The sequence below is a fragment of the Microcaecilia unicolor genome, chromosome 7 (assembly GCF_901765095.1).
Source record: "Microcaecilia unicolor chromosome 7, aMicUni1.1, whole genome shotgun sequence".
In the NCBI taxonomy this organism is placed as follows: Eukaryota; Metazoa; Chordata; class Amphibia; order Gymnophiona; family Siphonopidae; genus Microcaecilia; species Microcaecilia unicolor.
Window position 1 is genome coordinate 73,668,898 of NC_044037.1, and position 20,612 is coordinate 73,689,509.

General features: G+C 44.6%; 1 protein-coding gene across 1 annotated transcript in view; it reads right to left on the reverse strand.

The window, feature by feature from the left end:
• Positions 1-4,582: 4,582 nt before the first annotated feature.
• The window catches only part of DRP2 (dystrophin related protein 2), a 105,766-nt gene continuing 89,736 nt past the window's right edge, over positions 4,583-20,612 (reverse strand). The window contains exons 17-22 of the mRNA XM_030210279.1: positions 14,213-14,278; positions 13,151-13,294; positions 11,062-11,299; positions 10,390-10,510; positions 6,406-6,492; positions 4,583-4,808 (exon numbers count right to left, since the gene is read on the reverse strand). Coding sequence (XP_030066139.1) covers positions 4,789-4,808; positions 6,406-6,492; positions 10,390-10,510; positions 11,062-11,299; positions 13,151-13,294; positions 14,213-14,278 — 676 coding nt within the window. The 3' untranslated portion in view covers positions 4,583-4,788. The remainder of the gene's footprint in view (positions 4,809-6,405; positions 6,493-10,389; positions 10,511-11,061; positions 11,300-13,150; positions 13,295-14,212; positions 14,279-20,612) is intronic.

Genomic DNA, 20,612 nt, shown 5'->3' on the forward strand with positions numbered 1-20,612 from the left:
TTACTCCTTTGCACTGGATCACCTTAATTTCAGATTCAAAATCTTTAGTTTTAAGAATCATTCAGGTTTGTTGAACTGGGAATGGAATCAGACAGCAAAGGATAAGGTAAATACTTTGCTTTCCATTTCCTCCTGGATGAAAACTTAGCTTCCAGCAGAGCTAAGCTGGTGTGTGAACCTGATCGGAGCTCGGGTGACTACATGGTGCTTTTTTTTTTTCCTGTCTACTAAAGCCTTTTCTGTGAGAACCTCTGTGGAAAAGTGTTTCCACTTTCCAGTACCCTGCAGCTTAATATCAAAGTAATCAGCCTTAAGTAAAAACTGGGCAAACTACTTTGGATTAATCTACAGCCCTGTTCGTTCAGTAAAGGATCTTAAAGTTCATCTAGCACAGCCAGTCAGGTTTTCAGGATATCCACAATGAATATGCTTGAGATAGATTTCCATACAATGGAAACTGTGCATGCAAATCTATCTCATGCATATTCATTGTGGGTATCCTGAAAACCTGACTGGCTGGGTTTGTCCTGAAAACTGGCTTGAGAACTCTAGATCTAGCATAGTCAGGACTTGTTTAGTTGGGCTTCAAATCAACCTCAGCACTCACAGAACAGAGCATATCCATGTTGGGTAAGAATTCTGAAACCCTCAACGTTGCCTATGGGCAGAAAAGTCAAAACATATCGGAATTGGCGATCGCCTTTACGGTACTATGTAAGCCACATTGAGCCTGCAAATAGGTGGGAAAATGTGGGATACAAATGTAACAAATAAAATAAAAAGCTTGGCTTTCTGATACACACATCCCAGAATATGATTATCTCAGCATAGCTATATTCTTCATAATTTCCAGAGTTTTCTTGGTCTACTGAGTAAGTTAGTGCACCTTAAGTGAAAGACTTCTCAATGAAACAGAGTTCTAGTGCATCTGAGATGTTTAGCCAATCAACTGAGCAGACATGAGCTGGAAGTCGCGGACTAACCACACACAGGCAGCATAACGGTCTCATGGCTACATAGGTCAGGAAGTCCACTCAAGCAGCAGTTAAATTTCCATAAATGGAGAATTAATGACAGACCACAATGAGATTGTGGCCATTCAGTTCAACTATACTGCATCACTCTAATCTGCACTCCTTCAATGGAAGAATAGCAAAGGCACCCAGACTTTCTCCTGGCACCTCTTCATGACTGATCTGCTTTGACATTAGCCCCTGAAGATATTTCCATATGCATTCAAAGACAAAATCCAATTAAAATAAATCTATGTTGATGTGTCATATATATTTGTGACCTGGATTGGCCACTGTTGGAAACAGGATGCTGGGCTTGATGGACCTTTGGTCTTTCCCAGTATGGCAATACTTATGTACTTATTATGCCATCAGGGGACACAGAGTCTTTGTTTACTAGTAATGTTACCTATTCATGATACACCTCAAGTCTTGCTATATGAGTATTTCACGGAGTCTTAATAACTTGGTTGTCAGTTCAGGAACAGAAGCTTGAAAAGTAAAGCTTTGCTATTTAATGGGGCTTAAATTGAAGTGAATGATTGAAGACACCATTAGGAAGCAAAAGAACTCTCATACGGCCTGCATAACTCAAATACCATCACAGAACAACTATGCATAAGTTGAACTAGTTTACAAAGTCAGTGAGCTGTCACCTTTCACAAAACTTATTATTACAGTCTGAATGAATGGTGGCTTTCCTTAAATCAATGGTTTTCAATCTGCTCCTGGAGTACATCTAGAAAGTCTGATTTCAGGATATCTACATTGAAAATGCAGGCAAATCTCTCTCATCATACTGGCTAGGGGGTACTCCAGGACCAGGTGAAGAAGCACTGCAAGCATATTTTTTATTTGCTATACCACCTTTTATGTCAGACATAACAAAAGCATTTACAGCACAAAGAAAGCCTGGATTTTTCAGTTGATTGCCACTAAATTCTCCTGATTTGATGGATCCAAATTCAGCTACTACTGACTTGCTTATTCCTCTTCTGGAGGGCTGGGGGTGACCTTCTCCTTGAAGGGTGTTAGCTTGATACTTCTGATTAACCCACAAAGGATCTGACACTATACATCTGACAGACCTAGCTTAGTTTTGTTGAAGCTTCATGTTTGGTGAGAACTTAAAGCTTTGTTTTAGCAGTTCTAACAATGGAAAGCAAAAATGAGGTCACACCATATGAGAGTTTAATGCAAGGCTGAATTGTCAGGTGTATTTAAGAATTATATATTTAATTTATGTGTATAAACTTAAGCCACCGGATATTCAGACAGTGAGCACTGTGGGCAGAATCTGATTAGATATACAAGACCAAGGCCATGTCAAGGCACAGTCATTGAATATCCAGGTCAACTGCTGACCCAGAAGTATGTGGGTGCCGGCTGACAGTCAGTGCCACCACCCACATAGCTAAGCGGGAAAATAAGACTGCCTTTGAGCGGACCTTTCTGCCCACTTAGCTATGTGGGCACTGGCACTGAATATGGCCAGATCTGCAGAACTGCCTCCTCCTTACTCTACCCACAGACTGGCCCAGCCCTAACCGCACAGTGCTGTGGCAGTCAGAGAATTCAGCAGCACTATCTCCTTAATCCTATAAAAGTCACCAAAAATTGTGCATGCAATTTAATTGAATGAGCTAATTAGCACCAATAATTGGCTTTTTAACAAGCAATTAGTGGCACTAATTAGATTTAATTAGAATTTATGCATGTATATTAAATTTTACACATAAGTAAAAAAAAAGGAGTGCAGAAATGAGAGGGTCATGGGTGTTAGAATAAGGGGGGATAGACTCCCAATTTGGGCATGTACATTTGCACCACATTTCAGTTGGTGTCTGCACGTCGCTGGTGAAGTTTATGCAAGTTCCCTTGACAAAGCAAGGCACCGCGAAACAGGTTCCTGTCGGGACAAAGCATTCACCGGCTGTTTAATGGAATGCTGACAAGTGAGATCCAAGCAATGCAGGACGGCTGAATCCACAGCATGAGCTACAGATAATAAAGCAGCAGGGGGTTTTTCAGCCAGATAAGTCTAAACATTGATCCTGCTTGACAAGTATAAACATTGTTTCTGCACGGGTTTAAGCTCTGTATATAAGTTACAAACGATAGTGCATAAAAATTTACAAAAAAATGATATGAACCAAAGAAGAATTTTTTGTTATATAAGCACAGTTGAAATATGGATTAATTTACTGTAGAACTCTGATTTTGAAGTGGTTGACAGCACTATCGGTGGTTGGGGGTAGTCGATGATTATAACTGAGTCACTAAAGCTGAGGCTTTAAGGAAGCACAAAAAAGAAGTGCCTGTGTGACAGTATGAGACATCCCCTCATTTAAACATAAATAAGTGTGAGCTGCTCCACTGACAGTTTGTCATGCCTAAAGTTAGGCACGATTCCTGGGCATAAGCACTATTCTATAAACTGCACCTAACTTTAAGTGTGGCTTATAGAATAGAGCTTTTTTCAGCACCATATATAGAATTCACCCCTATATGGTTAAGTGCTGCTGCAGATTGGGGATAGTTCGCTGGGTGGGGTTTAAGTGGGCAGAAGCCTCTCCTGCCTTCTTAAACCCCATTAAATACTGACCCCAGAGTATTCTGTTATAAAGTTCTCCTTGCTATTATGCTGCTAAACCTTGGTTCTCTTCTGGACCACAACTGAATGATCACCCTTTGTCCACAAGCCTCCAGACCAGTGGTTCTCAACCCAGTCCATCAGGTTTTTGGGATAGCCACCATGAATATGCATGAGATATATTAGCATACAATGGAGGCAGTGCTTGCAAATATGTGTCATACATATTCATCTTGGCTATCCTGAAAGTCCAACTGGCTGGGTGTGTCCTGAGGAGTAAGCTGAGAAATCCTGTTCCAAACTGATCGCATCCCTACACTGTTTGTCCAGCTCCTCCCCCCTTTACTTCTATCCATAAATTATATTCTGCTGTTTGTTTCTTTTAATTTAAAATTCAAGAGCCCAGTTCCTTAACTTCCTTAAATTACAATTAGACCAAAAAAAAAAAAAAAAGCAGTCCTGTGAAAACAGCCAAAGACCATATAAAACCATGTGAAAAGCCAAAGGACTGAAGGATGCCTCATCCCTTCAGAATGGATAGATGAAGCATCCTTCAACTTCAAATGCCTAGTCCATTCAACTTTAAATGCTAAACTTTAGTTCTATTCATATTACTAGTCACCTTAATTAAGATTGATAGTTGTTATTGTTTTTTGTGGGGAAGGGGTTGCCTTTGAGGAAAAAAAAAAAGGTTAGTTTTGCTTTTGCTGTTTGTCCCAACACTGCTAAGTTTGTTTGAAGCCTGATTCAGACTCAGAAGGGAAGTGCCATAGGTCTGCAAAGTGAGGCAGGATGGCTTGCTCTGTATTCTGTTCTTCATATATTGATTTGTTGGAGGCCATAAAAGTTCCATTTTGACCCCACTTTTCTATCAAGACCCTTTAATGTTTCATCAGTCACTGGTTTATAATTCTTTAATGGGATATCGCCCACTGTAATTCCTTTCTCCAGGGTGACTTAACGACCGAGTCTGTGCCATATGCTTTGGCTTCACTCCCACCAGTACCGAAGGGCATGAAAACTTGCCCCTTAGTGCAGTCGAGGACTGTTCACCTGAGTTCTTCACAAGTTGGTCAGCCTCATGGATAGAGATCCAGTGGATATTCTGGAGGGGCATCCAGTGTTGTCCAACACAGGGAAAGTGACTGAAGCCGGTTAAGGGAGTCTGTCACGCAAAGGATGTTATATAAGGGAAGTCATACCTGGGAAAAAGCAGAGGACATTCTAAGGATAATTCTGGAAACTGGGCACTGCTGATTCATCTTATTACTAGAATCATTGTGCTGAAGAATTGAGTATATAAAGTGCTTTATGACCAGAAATCACCTTTGGGGAGATATAAGACTAAAACTTGTGACAAGAATTTTAACCCTTTCATCTCCCATATGACAACTGAAATAATGTTAAGCATTTATGGTCACAAAAATATTATGGGCACAAAAGGATTAAACAGCACAAACTGCCCTCAACTGCAGAGATTCTGAAATAAACTTGCTTCTTTTTTTTTTCTTCAAAATTTTAACCCAAACTAGGCACAGTTTATAGAATACGCTTAGGCAGATATATTTTCGGCGCCAATTTTTCAGGTGCCATATATAGAATTTAGTCCTATGTTCTTAGTCAGACCTAACCATAAGAATTTTGTTTTATCCTGATTAAGTTTTAGATAAAAAATGACCCAGTGTTCTATAATCTCTACACATTTTGTGTTTCTTTCAACATTTCATTATAGTCTTTATGAGTCGGCATTAGAATCGTAATATCATCTGTATAAACAAATGAATGTAACGTCAATCTATCAAGTGTTTTCCCTAAAGGCTGTAACAAAAGATTGAACAAAATGAGTGAAAGGGGGACGCCCTGCATCTTTACCCTATAATGGCATCCAGTCAGGAAGCCCTTAAACCAATTTAAGCACTGAACCTCTCATATGGAAACTATCTAACAAGTTACAATATTTCATGATCTACTAGATCGAAGGCACATGACGAGTCAAACTGGATAACATTAGAACACTGGCTTTGACTCAGCAAATATTTCCCATGTGCTACCAGGGCCCCTATGATGGTTTCAGTACTATAGCCTTTATGGAACCCTGATTGGGAAGGGTGCAACAGATCATGTTTACTTATGTAGCTTTCCAACTATTCCATAACCCAACACTCTATAATTTTCACTGGTAATGGCATTGAGGCAACTGGCCTATAATTAGAGACCTCCTGTAGATCTTCTTAACATTTTTCAATATAGGGGTTAAGACAAATAGCAGGGATCTTGAGGGGGTGTATGGTAACTGGCACAAGACTGTTTCTGCAATTATTGTGTTTTCTGAGCTGGGAGGATATCTAAGTTAGCAGAAAACATTGAGAAGTTGTAAATGAAGACTCATAGTAATATTGCCCAAGAGAGGCCAGTCAGGGCTGTTGCAAGGGTATTAGGTACCCTAGGGCAATCTTCAGCCTTATGTTCCCCCCTTGGTCCCCCAGCTATCATGATCACCCCAACATCTTCCCTCTCAGAATAATCTGGGTAAATGGGTTATTTGAGAATGGTCCACCCTTCATGCTGGTAGAAGTATCCCCTGTTTTTCTGAGTTTATATGATTGTCAGGACCCATTGATTTGTTCTAACTGCAGTTGCTTTTTGGCACTCGCCAGAAACTGCTGACCTAGGTGACTATCTAGTCCTATCCAAAAAGTCAGGCTGACCCTGAGACAAGTTCTGACTGAACCAAAGTTCAAAGAAGAAGGCGAAAGCCAGCATACAATAAAGTTTATATTTAAGCAAAGAAAGGCATACCTCTGGAATTTGGGAAAGCATTTCTCAGCTTCTCCATTATGTCTTCCAAACACAGACTAACATCCTGGGTTTTTGACTCCATTTCATCTAGGGAAATGATTGCAGTGAAAGAAGTTAGTATCACACATAACAGGAAGCAGCGGAGGAGGACACAGATCTGAAGCAATGCAAGAGGGACCAGTGATGATCATGTATGTTCACATGGAGACCGTGTTTGGGTATAGACGTGAGGAAAGAAGATCAAGGGAGGTAGAACTCAGTAATGACTGATTAAAAACAGATGTACACTAAGGAGTAGATTCCATATATGGTGCCTAGAAAATCCACACAGAAAAAATTTCCACCTAAGCATATTCTATAACATTTCTGCGTGTTTTATACGTTTATCGCCCATCTGCATGATGAGCACTTTTGCCAAGTAATATTTGGTGTAAAATACTGGCACCTACATTATGCATGGAGCAGATATATTCTATAACCCTGCACGTAAATTTTCGGAATGCCCACGACCCACCCATTCCGCTCCCATGGCCACGCCCCCTTTTTGACAATGTGCATTAGAATTTATGCAGATCACGTTATAGAATGCAAGTTCTATGTGTTCTAATTTATGTCAATTAGTGCTGATAACTGCTTGTTCACATCCAATTAACAGCACCGATTGGCTACCAATTAGGTTATGTTATGAAATATGCTTGGATTTCTGATCAGAAATCTAGGTGCGATATATAGAATCCAGGGGTAAGTGGGCAATTCTATAAAATAGACGCTAACATTTATGCACATATTATGTTTGTAAATGTTTAAAATACCAGCATATCTGTGCACTTACATATGCCAGCATGTCACCTAAGTATTATTCTACAAAACCCCCTTAACTTATATTGTGCATATTTGCAAGAAGGGCATACACAGGGGCAGAGCATGGGGCAGATCATAGGCGGGGATTCCCACTTACATACTCTATGTTACAAATATGGTTGGTGTAAGTACCTGCACTTGAACTGTAAGCTGGTTAGGCCTAGTATTCTACATTCCTTTACAGAATACGTCCCTACTAGTCACCCTGTTATAGAATTGCCCTGCACATGACAAACTGGTACATTTGTAGAGGAGTAGTCAAATGTCCCGTAAAGTAATTGCATCATTGCACTAAAAATGTCTGTGTCCCTACATATGAGGTACAATGATGTGCTACTCCCAGATATGGGGTCATAGGCAATGGAACAAGGACAGCCATAGGTGCCATGGCACTCCCAATAATTTCTTCCCCACCTCACCTTCTCTGGGGTGCTGATGCTACAAATTGGCAGGAGCAGGGAGGTCAGCCAATGGGGTCCTTGAGCATCTGTACATGCTCAAGGCCTGCCGGCTTCCATCCCTTCCAAAACAGGAAACTCAGAAGGTGTGGGAGCCTGCAGGCCAGTGGAATAACCAGTCACTACCAGTGGATTATAGGTTATCTAGCTTGGTAAGTGACGTTGCCTTGATAGACCGCAACCTGGCAACCAGGGGACATGCTGGGGGAAACGGACTTGGCTGTCATGGGCCAAGGTTCTTAGTGAGAGGTGAGTAGGGGAGGGATGAGCTAGGATGGGTAAGCAGCACTGTCTACCATAAGTGTCTGGGATGAGCTATTACTTCAGGGAGGTGGGGGGGGGGGGGGGGGAGAGGGAAGAAATCAGAGGGACTGAGGTATCTTTTTGCAGTTACGCAGGCCCTGGAGGCCAGTGCTGTTTCAATTAACCCCAGATATTCAGTGTCAGTGCTCGGACATGGCCTGACATTGAATATCGGGGCTAATGCTGCTTGTGGTAGTCAGCATTTTTTTTTAAACGCTGACCGCAGTGGGTTCAATATCAACCGGTATATTTATTTCTATCTACTGGATTTGTGTTACAGTATCTGCTATTGGACTATAATTTTCTGGGTCAATATTTAACAGCATTTACCCGGATAACAGCACCTACTATCCAGATAAATGCTACAGACCAGTATATTCAGAGGCACTATCCTTATAGACTCCTTTGGCAGTATTCAGATAGTGCCAGGCCACAGCATGGGTGGATCCTGGATGGTTCTAGAACTTATCCAGATAACTTAGAACAGCCAACAGGATGTCCTAAGTTATCTGGGTAGGAAACTGAATATTCCCACCATCTGGATAAGTTCTGGCACTGACTTCATTATCTGGATGTGACGCTGAGTGTCCAGATATTTTTGGACCACTGTGGCTAGTATTAAAAAAAAATTATTGACCGTGGTGGCTGAATACTGAAGAACTGTAAGTAAAGAATTGTTTTCTTTGGAACCACAGAGCTGGGCAGGGGTGGACTGACAGTGACCTTGGCCCCCAGGCAGTGAAGGTGATCTGGGCCCCCCTGGCTGCTGCCCGCTTCCCCCTACCTCCACAGCTTCCGCCCCCTCCCACACACCACAGTCTCCCAAGCCTCACTGGACCCTTCCCAGTCCTACCTTGAAGGGCCCTGGCGGTCTAGTGGCCTTTGCGGGGGGAGGGGGGTGGCAGGAAAGAACCCTACTCTTTCCTGCCCATTACTGCTATTCTGCTTGGCGCCGCCGTGTTTTCAAAAGGTCAGCCGAGACTTCCTGCAGTAGTCTCATGGGTCTCGACAGTCTCGCAAAAATGCCACAGGGAGTCTCGCAGCCATTTTTAAAACACAGTGGCACCAGGCAGAATAGCGGCAGCAGGTAGGAAAGAGTTTGTTCTTTCCTGCCACCCCCCTCCCCCCGCAAAGGCCACTAGACCACCAGGGCCCTTCAAGGTAGACGGGGGGGGGGGGGGGTGTAGTGTGCGGAAGCGGCGGGCACAGTGGCATAGAGCTCAGGCCCACCCAACAGTAGCACACATTTAGTGGTAGCTGGTGGTACTCCCAAGCTCCGCCAGTTGAAAACTTCCCCCTGATAGTAATGAAAATGCTACTCTCCATGATACCAGCACCTGCGCATGCTCAGTTTTCAATGCATGCCTGCTGCTGACTGCCAAGGTGGAAAGAAGCGTTTTCCCGCCAGCTGAGATATTTTTTTGGTGGTGGGGGGAGCGGTGGGGAGAGAACACTTGGTGCCCACCCACTTCTTGCCTAGGCCCACCAAAAATCTGTTGTCTAGCTAAGCCCCTGGGCGGGCAACCGGGCAGAGCCACTGGGCCCTCTGGCACTGCCCGTTTGCCCGATGCCTGGTCGCTCAAATGGTCAGTCCACCCCTGGAACTGGGAAGGATCCTGTATGAGTAAGCAAGCATTTGCATGACCTTATTAGCTTGGTGGAGGGGTAGCAGTTCACTTTTTAAGGATACTTGTATTTGCAGGATATGGAGAGAACAGAATGGCCTGTTACTGCTGAGTCACAGACAAAGTCATTGGGTCAGAACTTTACTGAGCAAACTCCCTGACTGTGTACAGGGAGGAGTAATTTCAACTGGATTTAGCACCCACAATCATTTTGAAAAATTGATTCCTATGGGTCAGAAGTGTGCCCAGTAACACAATCAGAGACAGAGGCAGCTTTCTGCTGTCCTTTCAGTGTATGGAAGGGTCAATTTTACAGTTACAGTTATGCCGTTTATATTCTGCTAATTCCTGTCAATGGTTCTAAACGGATTACAAACGAGATGACTAGATTATTTATCTAGGATTAATACAAGATTAATACAAGATAAAAGACATACTAATTCCAAACCTCTGATGCTGTTTTAATAGAAGATATTTCAAAACAGGACACTTTTGATAGCTTTTTTTAAAAATAGCATAGCTAGATAAGAATCTTGTCTCTCTAGGCAGAATAGACCAAGCACTAGCAGCTTGATAAAAACATAAAGAGGAAAACACTTTCACAGATGAAATACCTCTAGTATATGGAAAAGATAAAACCATAGAACTGCATGTTAGGTGACATCGGTTGATTACTGGCCTACAGATAATTTGAAGCATATACTCTGGCACTGTGCCATAAAGGATCTAATCCTCACCTGCGGCCTCGGACTCTGGGGTGCTGCGCTCCTGCTCCATGGGATGACCTCCTTCAGACTGATGGGGAGATGAGGCAGGGGAGGATCCAGCTGAATGATTTCCCTCTGAGTCTGTCTGAGGCTGAGGAGGCAGAAAGAAAAGTGTTCTTTCCTTCTCACATATTCCCCACATCCTTCGGCATTTACCATAGTCCCAGCTTCCTCTCTGCTGCAGGGCCCTAGTCTCTATCCTATCTTATTCTCCATCCACTTCTGTAGAAGTACATCTGTAGTAGCAGTGGCAGCCCTACCATTAGACCAATTGAGGTGGAGGCCTCAGGCAGCACTCTCCAGGAGCAGCACTCTCCCTTTTCCTCCTCAACCCTCTTCCCCACGTTTACCTTATATTTTTCTTTTCCAGACGGCGGCAGTGGCAGTGATTCCCATAGGCTGCCCTTCCACGGTGCTGCTGGCACCGGTCTCTTCTCCCTACTGCTGCTCGCCTCGTGATGTAACTTCCTGTTTCCTCAGAGGCGGGACACAGTAGAGTGAAGAGGCTGGTGCCAGCAGCACCGTGGAAGGGCAGCCTATTGGAATCGCTGCCCCTGCTGCCTTTTGGAAAAGAAAAAAAAAAGGTAAACGTGGGGAAAGGGGTTGAAGAGGGAAAGGGAGATCCTTTCCACACTAGAGTACCTGCAATAACAGCTCTCTCAGGCGTTGCAATTGGGACTCCAGCTGCTTGTTGTGGTCCTCTAGGATCTGCATCCGGGTCTCCAGTCGGCTCTTGTGCTGACGAAGGATTCTGGCCTCAGCTAGCAGCTCATCACTGTGAGCATCAGACCCCGACTCGGGGGACCCCTCTACCAATGCAGGGGACTCCACGGCTTCCTGGTGCTGCCATTTCAAGCGTTTCAGCTCCCCCTGTAGGATTCTGCAAAGACACCACAGGCAGAAAAGGGAAACTTAAGAAATTAGTTCCTGTTCCCCTTCTATTTCCTGTCAGCAGGGCTGGTTTTAAGATTTTGGCACCCATAAGCAAAAACAGACAACAGATCTGGGAAAGGGGGAGGGGGTGGTGTCAGAGATTCCAAAAAGACGTGAGCCAACAGAGGAAGGCCATAGTGGCACAGTGATGCCATTTTGAAGCAGCACATACATCTGCCCCTAAATCAAGGGTTCTCAACCCAGTCCTTGGAAAACACCAAGCCAGTCTGGTTTTCAGGATACCCACAATAAATATGCATGAGATAGATTTGCATTCACTGCCTCCATTGTATGCAAATCCATCTCATGAATATTCATTGTGGATAGCCTGAAAACCAGACTGCATGGGTGTAGTTTGAGTGGGGCGAGGGGGGCAGTGCCCCCCCCCCAAACGAGTAGCTTCTTTTCTCCCAGCTGCTGCTATGGCAGCCTGGAGGAACCGCAAGCTTCCACTCCCTTCCCTTTCCTTCCCTGCCTCTCGCTCACTCCCTTCCCCCTCCCCTTCCTTTCTCCTTGGCAAAACATAATGAAAACATTCACGGAGCCCAATGCTGTTGGGAGTAGCAATTTTAAGAAGCTGCAGATCTGGACATTTGGGGAGAGCAGAACACTCTGGTTTTTCTCCTGTGTAGCTTTTTAAAATTTCTACTGCCACTGTACAAGCCAGCAAATACATGTGCACTCCTGCATAACTTTAAAGTATTTTATAAAAGGCTCCATATTTGACAGAGCCTTTTCTAAAATACCAGGGAAATTGTGAATGTCCCAACCTGGATGTCTCAATTCTCATCTCAACACTCCTTGTAAAATAGGCCATAAAATTAGTAGATCAGCTTTATTTGAATACTGGCCTTGAAGAAGGCAAATTTCAAAGCATTTTCCTGTCCTCTCTCTTACGTAAGATACTTTTTACTCACATAACATCTCTGTGAGGGCAATACTGGGGAGAGGGGAGGTCAGAGGAGAGGGGAGGTCAGAGGAGTGAATGTACAAAGGATTATTCAACATGAATTTTCATTTGCAAATGAGCTTGCAAACCCACAGATATAAAGTGTCCTGAAAAATCCACAGAAAAATGGAAAATTCTCCCCTTAACGATCAAATAAAAGCAGAATTTTGGATGAGAAAAGTATGTCCCTCTCTACTTATTTGATTATCTTCCAGGTCCCAGTACTTTGACCAGATATCTGACAAAGGGAGATCATATCTAAAAAAAGATATAGTGGAATTAGAAAAGGTACAGAGAAGGGTGATGAAAATGATAAAGGGGATGGGACGACTTCCATATGAGGAAAGGCTAAAGCGGCTAGGGCTCTTCAGCTTGGAGAAGAGATAGCTGAGGGGAGGTCTAGAAAATAATGAGTGGAAAGGAACAAGTAGATGCGAATCGCTTGTTCACTCATTCCAAAAATTCTGGGACTAAGGGGCATGCAATGAAGCTACAAAGTAGTACATTTTAAACTAATCAGAGAAAATATTTCTTCACGCAATATGTAATTAAACTCTGGAATTTGTTGCCAGAAAATGTCGTAAAAGCAGTTAGCTTAGCGCGGTTTTAAAAAAAGGTTTGGATAGCTTCCTAAAAGAAAAGTCCATAAGCCATTATTAAAATGAGTTGGGGAAATCCACTGTTTATTTCTAGGATAAGCAGCATAAAATATATTTACTGTTTTGGGATCTTGCCAGGTACTTATGACCTGGATTGGCCACTGTTGGAAACAGGATGCTGGGCTTGATGGAACTTCAGTCTGTCCCAATATGGCAATACTTATGTACTTATGTACTTATGTACATGTACCTGTTTTCATGCTCCAGGTGGGCCAGGATTCTTTCCAGCTCACCCTTGTCATCTCCGCTGACGTTACCCTGGACCTGCTGAATGCTGGAAGGCTCTCGGTCAGTGATGGGGCTCGAGTGACGTAACAGGTACTGATCCTCGTCCCTTTCATGAAACAGCAGAACAAGGGACCTTATGAAGCATTAGAACATGAGACGGTACAGCACATAATAACAAAGTGCAAAGTCAGGAGGGACTCCAGGTCAATACCCAGCACCAGTGACAATTACAGAACTGTACTAAAAAAATGGAACATCTCAGTCACAGTGCTATAAGGGGACCGTGTCAGGATGTTACTGTATATAGATGGGAGGGAGCATCTCGGTCACAGTGCTATAAGGGGACCTTGTCAGGATGTTACTGTATAGAGAAGGGAGGGAGCGTCTCAGTCACAATGCTATAGGGGGACCATATCAGGATGTTACTGTATATAGAGGGGCGGGAACATCTCAGTCACAATGCCATAGGGGAACTATGTCAGGATGTTGCGGTATGTAGAAGGAGGAAGCATCTTGGTCACTGTGCTATAGGGGAACCATGTCAGGATGTTACTGTATATAGTGGGGAAGGAGGTGCTCTGTCACGGTGTTATAGGGGGACCATATAAGGATGATACTATATATAGAGGGGAGGAAGCATCTCAGTCACAGTGCTATAGGGGGACCGTGTCAGGATGTTACTATATATAGAGGGAATGGAGTTCCTCAGTCACACTGCTATAGGGGACTGTGTCAGGATGTTACTGTATATAGTGTGTATGGGAAGCTTCTCAGTCACAATGCTATAGGGGGAAGTGTGTAAGGATGTTATTGTGTATAGAGAGGAAGAGCTCCTCAAAGAAAGTAATGTAGAAAGATGGTATTATGGGAACATGGGAACAGTCTCAGGGAAGGAGGTTGTTTCAAAATGTATAAATCTCTGTTCTTCCCTTCTCCCTGCTGGTGCCTCACTTTCTTCTTTCTGTAAAAACCGCTGCTGACACAAGCTTATTCCAATCTGGCCATAGTAATGCAGGACACTTACATGCTTTCATCTGGCGATAAGCTGTCACTGAAAAAAGAATTATTCTGGTTCTCCATTTCAGCAAGTCTGCAGAAGGCAAAAAAAAGTTAATAAATAGTGTATATCTGTGTGAGCCTACTTAGGTGGGTTTGGAATGCTGCAGCTGACCCTGGTGTTGGGTATGTGTGTACATAATAATGATGGATTGTCTCATTAAGAAGAAAGTGAATGCATGTAGTAATGAAAATCTGAGCACTTGAAATAATCAGTAACAATTGTTTAGCCTCATCTGGAGATTGCAAGTCTTTCCGTAGCCACAGATTTTGTACTGACTTCAGGGATGGGCCACTCGTGGACATTCACTTTTTTCTTGCCAAGCAACTCCTTTGTTGCTTTTGTTTTGTGCTTAGGATCACTGTCTCAGTGTCATAGCCAAGGGTGGGCCTGGGTGGGCCTAGGCCCACCCACTTTGGACTCAGGCCCACCCAGTAATAGCACATCTATGATGTGGTGGGCAGGGATTCTGAAGCCCCACCAGCTGAAAACTCCCAACAACTGTCCCTCCTGCATACCTTGTAAATAGCAGATCTTCACCTGCAGCAAGCAGCGACTGATACATACTGCTCAAACCAGCCCCATAGCCTTCCCGCTGACGTATTCCCACCTATGCGGAAACAGGAAGTTGCAGCAGTGGGAAGGCTGTAGGGCCAACATGACCAGTGTGTATTAGCTGCTTCTCACTGCCAGTGAAAATCTGCTATTTAAAAAGTATGCGGGAGAGGGGGGATGTTTGAGACCATATGGCATGCAGGCAAGAGAAGGAGAGACCAAATCACCTGTAGGACTGGGTGGGGTTCTTCTGCCCACCCATCTTGGGCCCAGGCCCACCCAAAATTAGGTGTCTGGCTACGCCCCTGCACTGTCTAGCTGACAAGTGAATCTTCTCCCCATCCCCAGGTCTGTGGTGAAGTGCAACCACTTTTCCTTGAGGATTTGCCTGTACTTTGCACCATCCATCTTTCCCTTGATCTTCACAAGTGTCCCTGTCCCCACAGCTGCAAAGTATCCTCAAAACATAATGCTACCGCTTACTGTAAGGATGATGTTAGCAGTGTGATATGCTGTGTTGAATGTTACACATATCCCATAACAATCATTGCAAAAAGTTCCATTTTGATCTCGTCAGACAATTAAACCTTCTCCCATATGCAGAGTATCTTCTAAAAGTACAGTTCTATAACAGGGTGTCCACATTTACACGCCACTTGAGTGTATAAGTGTACAGAATACTGTCACTATCATGCCTATGTGTATTTTTACAAACAACAACACACTTAAGTGCTATTCTGTAAGGGTGAGAGTGAGTTCCATTGCAAATGCAAGGATGGCATTCACATGGGATGAGCGTGGGAAGGCTACTTCTTACGCACACAACATATAGAATACAGCAAATTATGCACAACCTTGCCATTTTTGGATGCCCGCAGCTACATCAGGTCTCTGGCTGGGTTAACTGCAGGTGCCTAAATGTAAGGCACACTGATACGGGGTTATACTAACATTCTATGATGGAATCTGGATGACCAGATAGCAAAGTTGCTTACCTGTAACAGGGATTCTCCAATAACATCAGGGGAACACAGCTACACTTGTTGCCTTCTGACGTCATTTCCTTTTTCCGCGAAGGCGGGACTAAGGGCGCGAACATCACCAAAGCAAGCAGGGGAAGCCTGGAGAGATGGCCAGCACACAGCAGGGCTTTAAATAGCGTGCGCTTCGACGGAGGTAATTAAAAAAGACAGATGGGAGTGGGAGGGGAGGGTGGGGGCGAAGGACATCATTTGTTGGACATGTTTGGGAGCAGGAGGGAAGGGCAGAGATTTGCTGGGCATGGATGGGGAGAGGGGGGCAGGGGAGAGACTTGCTGGGCATGGATGGGGAGAGGGGGCAGGGGAGAGACTTGCTGGGCAAGGATGGGGAGAGGGGGCAGGGGAGAGACTGGCTGGGCATGGATGGGTAGAGGGGGGCAGGGGAGAGAGGAGAGTTTCAGGACATGGATGGAGGGGAGAGCAAGAGAAATTCTAGACATGGATGGAGGGGAGGGAAGGGAGAGAGAAGAAATGCTAGACATGGAGGGAAGATAGAGGAAGGAGATTAGATGAGAGAAAAGGAATTGAGGAGAGAAACTGCACATGTATGGAGAAAATAGGAAGAAGCTAGATCCACTGGACAGTCAAGTCTGCGGAGGACCAGAAATGAAGAAGAAAGGAGGAAAGAAAAGAAATAAATGGAAAGGAAGCCCTGGAAACGGAGTCAAGGGAACAGATAGAGAGCAGCAGAATCAGATACTGGACCAGCATGATCAGAGAAACAAAGTCACCAGACAACAAAGGTAGAAAAAAATAATTTTATTTTCATTATAGTGTTTGGAATATGTCCACTTTGAGAATCAGGTGCTGAACGTTAAAAGTTTATATTTATTTACTTATTTATGGCATTTTATCCCATATTAAACATGAATTAGATTGGAACCTGGGATCATTTAATTTTTTTTTCCTGGAGAGAGTAATGCATTGCCTCCCCCCCCCCCCCCCCCCCCCCCGGCTATAGCCAGCTCTGCAATTTTGGGGGGGGCGCAGAGGTGGGCGGGGGGGTGCCGAGGTGGATGGGGGGCGCCGAGGTGGACGGGGGGGGCGCCAAGGTGGACCGGGGAGAGAGCCTGTTGTTAAAAATTTACCAGCACACCACTGCGTGAAGGGCATAAACCTAAAGTTCCACCTGGTTAATGTGTAGAGACTGTTCTTGTTGTGACCAAAGGCCCTGTGTTCTGGCTCTATCTAGAAGAGCTTCCCAGCCCAGCAATGAAGCATAGGTAGTAATCATGAGTTAAGATGGGAGCAGCTTGAAAGGGCATCCAGCTTGTGGGGATGGGGAATGGCGCCACCACTGTACAGAGTGCTTGAGAGCTGATGGAACGGGGATGAATCTGCTGAGGGATTGCGTTCTTTGGTTCTAATGATGTTTGAGGTGCTACTGAAGGGAACGCTGTGGAGACTGGCCTGTTGCACAAGAAACACCAGGGCAACAGTGTGGCCCAACAACTTGAGCACAATCCAAGCCTATAACCTCTGTGATGCACAGAGGTGGTCTTAGAGTTGAACAATCGCCTCTCTCCTGTCATCTGCAAGGTAAGTGGTTGCTGATTTGATGTCCAAATGCACCCCGATGAAGCTAAGACAGCAAGTTTGGGTGTGGTTGGATTCATTGTAGTTGATTAGGAAGCCTAGAGCTTGCATGGTGTGTAACATAATCTGTATGGTCAGCAATAGGCAATCTCTGGAGTGTGCAGATAGTAGCCAGTCATCAAGGTATGAGTAGATGAAATGACTCTGCTTCTGCAGGTATGATACTATTACAGCAAGGCACTTGTTGAATACCTTGAGTGCCGAAGAGAGGCCAAACAATAGTATCTTGTACTGATAGTATCAGTTCAAGAATGAGAAATTTCCATTGGCTGGGATGAACGGGGATGTGAATGTAAGTGTCCTTGAGATTGAGGGAAGCAAGCTAGTCGTTAACTTCGAGGAATGGCAGAATATTGACAAGTGTGGTCATTCTGAACTTTTCTTTTTTGAGCTCAGTATTGAGAAGATGAAGATCAAGTACAGGTCTGAGGCCTCCTAGCTTCTTGGGGATGAGGAGGAAGTTGGAGTAGAATCTCAGTGCTCTGATGGTGGAGGGGTACTTCAATGCTGCTATTGTGGACTAGGATGTCAAGCTCTGCTGTAAGGATGGGAATGTGATAGTGGACAGTGGTTTGGGGAATGGTGGCCACTTGTTGAGTGGATATCAGGCAAAGTTCAGTTGGTACACCATGGAAAAGATACTCAGAAACCACTGCTCAGATCTGATTTCTTGCCATGCCAAGAAGAAGTGACTGAACCTGCCTCCCACAGGTAATGTGTCATATACTAGGATTAAGCTTAAGGGTAGAAAGCTGTCCGCTAGAATTCTGCTTATGTTCCCTGGGTCTCTGCTTCTGAGGGTACAATTGTTGGGTTTGACAGTGTGGGGCTTGCCTATTGTAATGAAGGAATGAAGTGCCTCTTTGGATAAAATTGGTGGGAAAACTGCTGATGGTAAGGCCTCAAAGTAAGAGGAGGAAGCAGGATTTCTGCATTGATTTGTTTGATTTGGTGGTTGGGTTGATAACTCACAGATTGTGGAACAATTATCATTGATCTGAGACACAGTGTCCTTGATCTGGTCTCCAAACAGGCTGTCTCCCAAGAAGGGAACATCAGCAAAACGATCATGGAGATCCTTCCTAAGATCAGATGACTTTAACCATGTCAGACAGCATGTTCCTATTGCAAATACTGCCCTTCTGGAAGAGGTATTATAGGTCTTATAGATGGAATGGATGATAGGTAGAGCGCAATCTGCAGCTGGAAGATGTTTTCTGTGCTGCTGTCAGGTGTGTGAGATGTTGTAGCTTCCTTCAGTTGCTGAAGGATGGAGTGTTGGTAGTAGAGTATTTGGAATGGATGAGCCTCTATTTTTAGTGCAAGCATTGCCCCTTGGTATACTTTCCTTCCTATGAAATCAAGTAACCTGGGCCCCTCCCCAGATGGGTCATTGAATTGTGATTTTAAAGATTTGGTCTTCTTTATTGTGAACTCTGAAATGATGGAATAATGAGATAGTGGAGATGTCATGGCCCAGGGCCTTCTGAACTTTATATTTGAGCTTGAGTCTCCTGGCATTGGAGGTATTAAGTAGGGTACCTGCCATTTGGTGAGTTGGAGGTGCAGGAGAATTTGGTGTACTAGAAAGGTGAGACCTTCCTTGGATGGTGCTCCACACAATTTGAAGATTCCTGAGCCAATTTCCTGGATTTAGTAATTTGGCAATCTTTTGCAGTGTTCAAGCACATGCTGTAGTGCTGGATGCAGATGCTGGAGGACTGGAGGAGCAACAGTCGGCATACTGCCAGAAGTGCCCTCTCCCTCCTGAGGAACTTGTACTTGCCTCTGCCAGTACAGGAACAGCGTCCAGGAGGGCTGGATGATAGGGCACTAGGCACTGGGCCTACTTTTGTGGTCACCTCCCTCAGCGGTGCCAGAACTGGACCCTGGGGGAGGAGGGGGGAGAAGACTTTGTAGTTGTAGCTGCAGCCGTGGAGGCTGCCATGTGGTCATAGGCGCCCGGTATAAGAGGCTTGGGGAGAGCCACAGCAGGATGGATCAGCTGTTTCTATAGAAATGCTAAATAGTATTAGTAGTAGTTCTCCTGCAGAGTCCTGCTGCTATGGGATAGCAGCAGCTGCAGTGAAAGCCTTGTGTATAACCAGTTGTAATTTGATCATCTTACTGCTGGGAGAGCAGAGCAGGGGAAGGGGGTTGGCTGGAGGTGTCCTGGGTTGCCAGAGAGATATTTAACTAGAATCATGAATACCTGCACATGAGCAATTCACACCAAAGAGACTTGCACTGACCCCTGAAATTTTAAAAGTACTAAAAATAAGTTTTAAAAGTATTTGCATTAAATCTAATTGCAGAATTTAGGTGCTAGGAAGTGGGATTGGTATGCTATGTACTCAAATTTGCTCAAGCCATATGCAAATTAGTCAGTTTTTGGGAGGTTCTCATTTGCATATTTATGGGTAAAAATTGTTGGAAATGTTTACAGCCTTAATGTTAGGGCATGGCTCTGATCAAAAATGTGAACTTTGATCCAAAAATGAAGGGTTTAGCTAGTGTTTTTGACTAAAATTCCCGTTAGAGTGTCTGTATGTTAATCTGCATTCAAATAGAGCTCTCTGATTGGATGAGCAGCTCCTGTTAGAAAATCTGCCCGAGAACAGAGAGGACAGGAGAGAATCAATGGGTGGGTATGGATGGCTGGAGGGGGGCAGGGGAGCGAGGACAAGAAATGAAGAAGGCAGGCAGAAAGTAAAGAAATAAATGGAAAGGAAGCCTTGGAAACGGAGTTAAGAGGACAGATAGCAGCATAGTAACATAGTAGATGATGGCAGAAAAAGACCTGCACGGTCCATCCAGTCTGCCCAACAAGATAACTCATATTTGCTGCTTTTTGTGTATACCCTACTTTGATTTGTACCTGTGCTCTTCAGGGCACAGACCGTATAAGTCTGCCCCGCACTATCCCCGCCTCCCAACCACCAGCCCCACCTCCCAACCACCGGCTCTGGCACAGGCACAGACCGTATAAGTGTGCCCAGCACTATCCTCACCTCCCCACCACCAGCCCTGCCTCCCAACCACCGGCTCTGGCACAGACCGTACAAGTGTGTCCAGCACTATCCCCGCCTCCCAACCACCAGTCCCGCTTCCCACCACCGGCTCTGGCACAGACCGTATAAGTCTGCCCAGCCCTATCCCCGCCTCCCAACCACCAG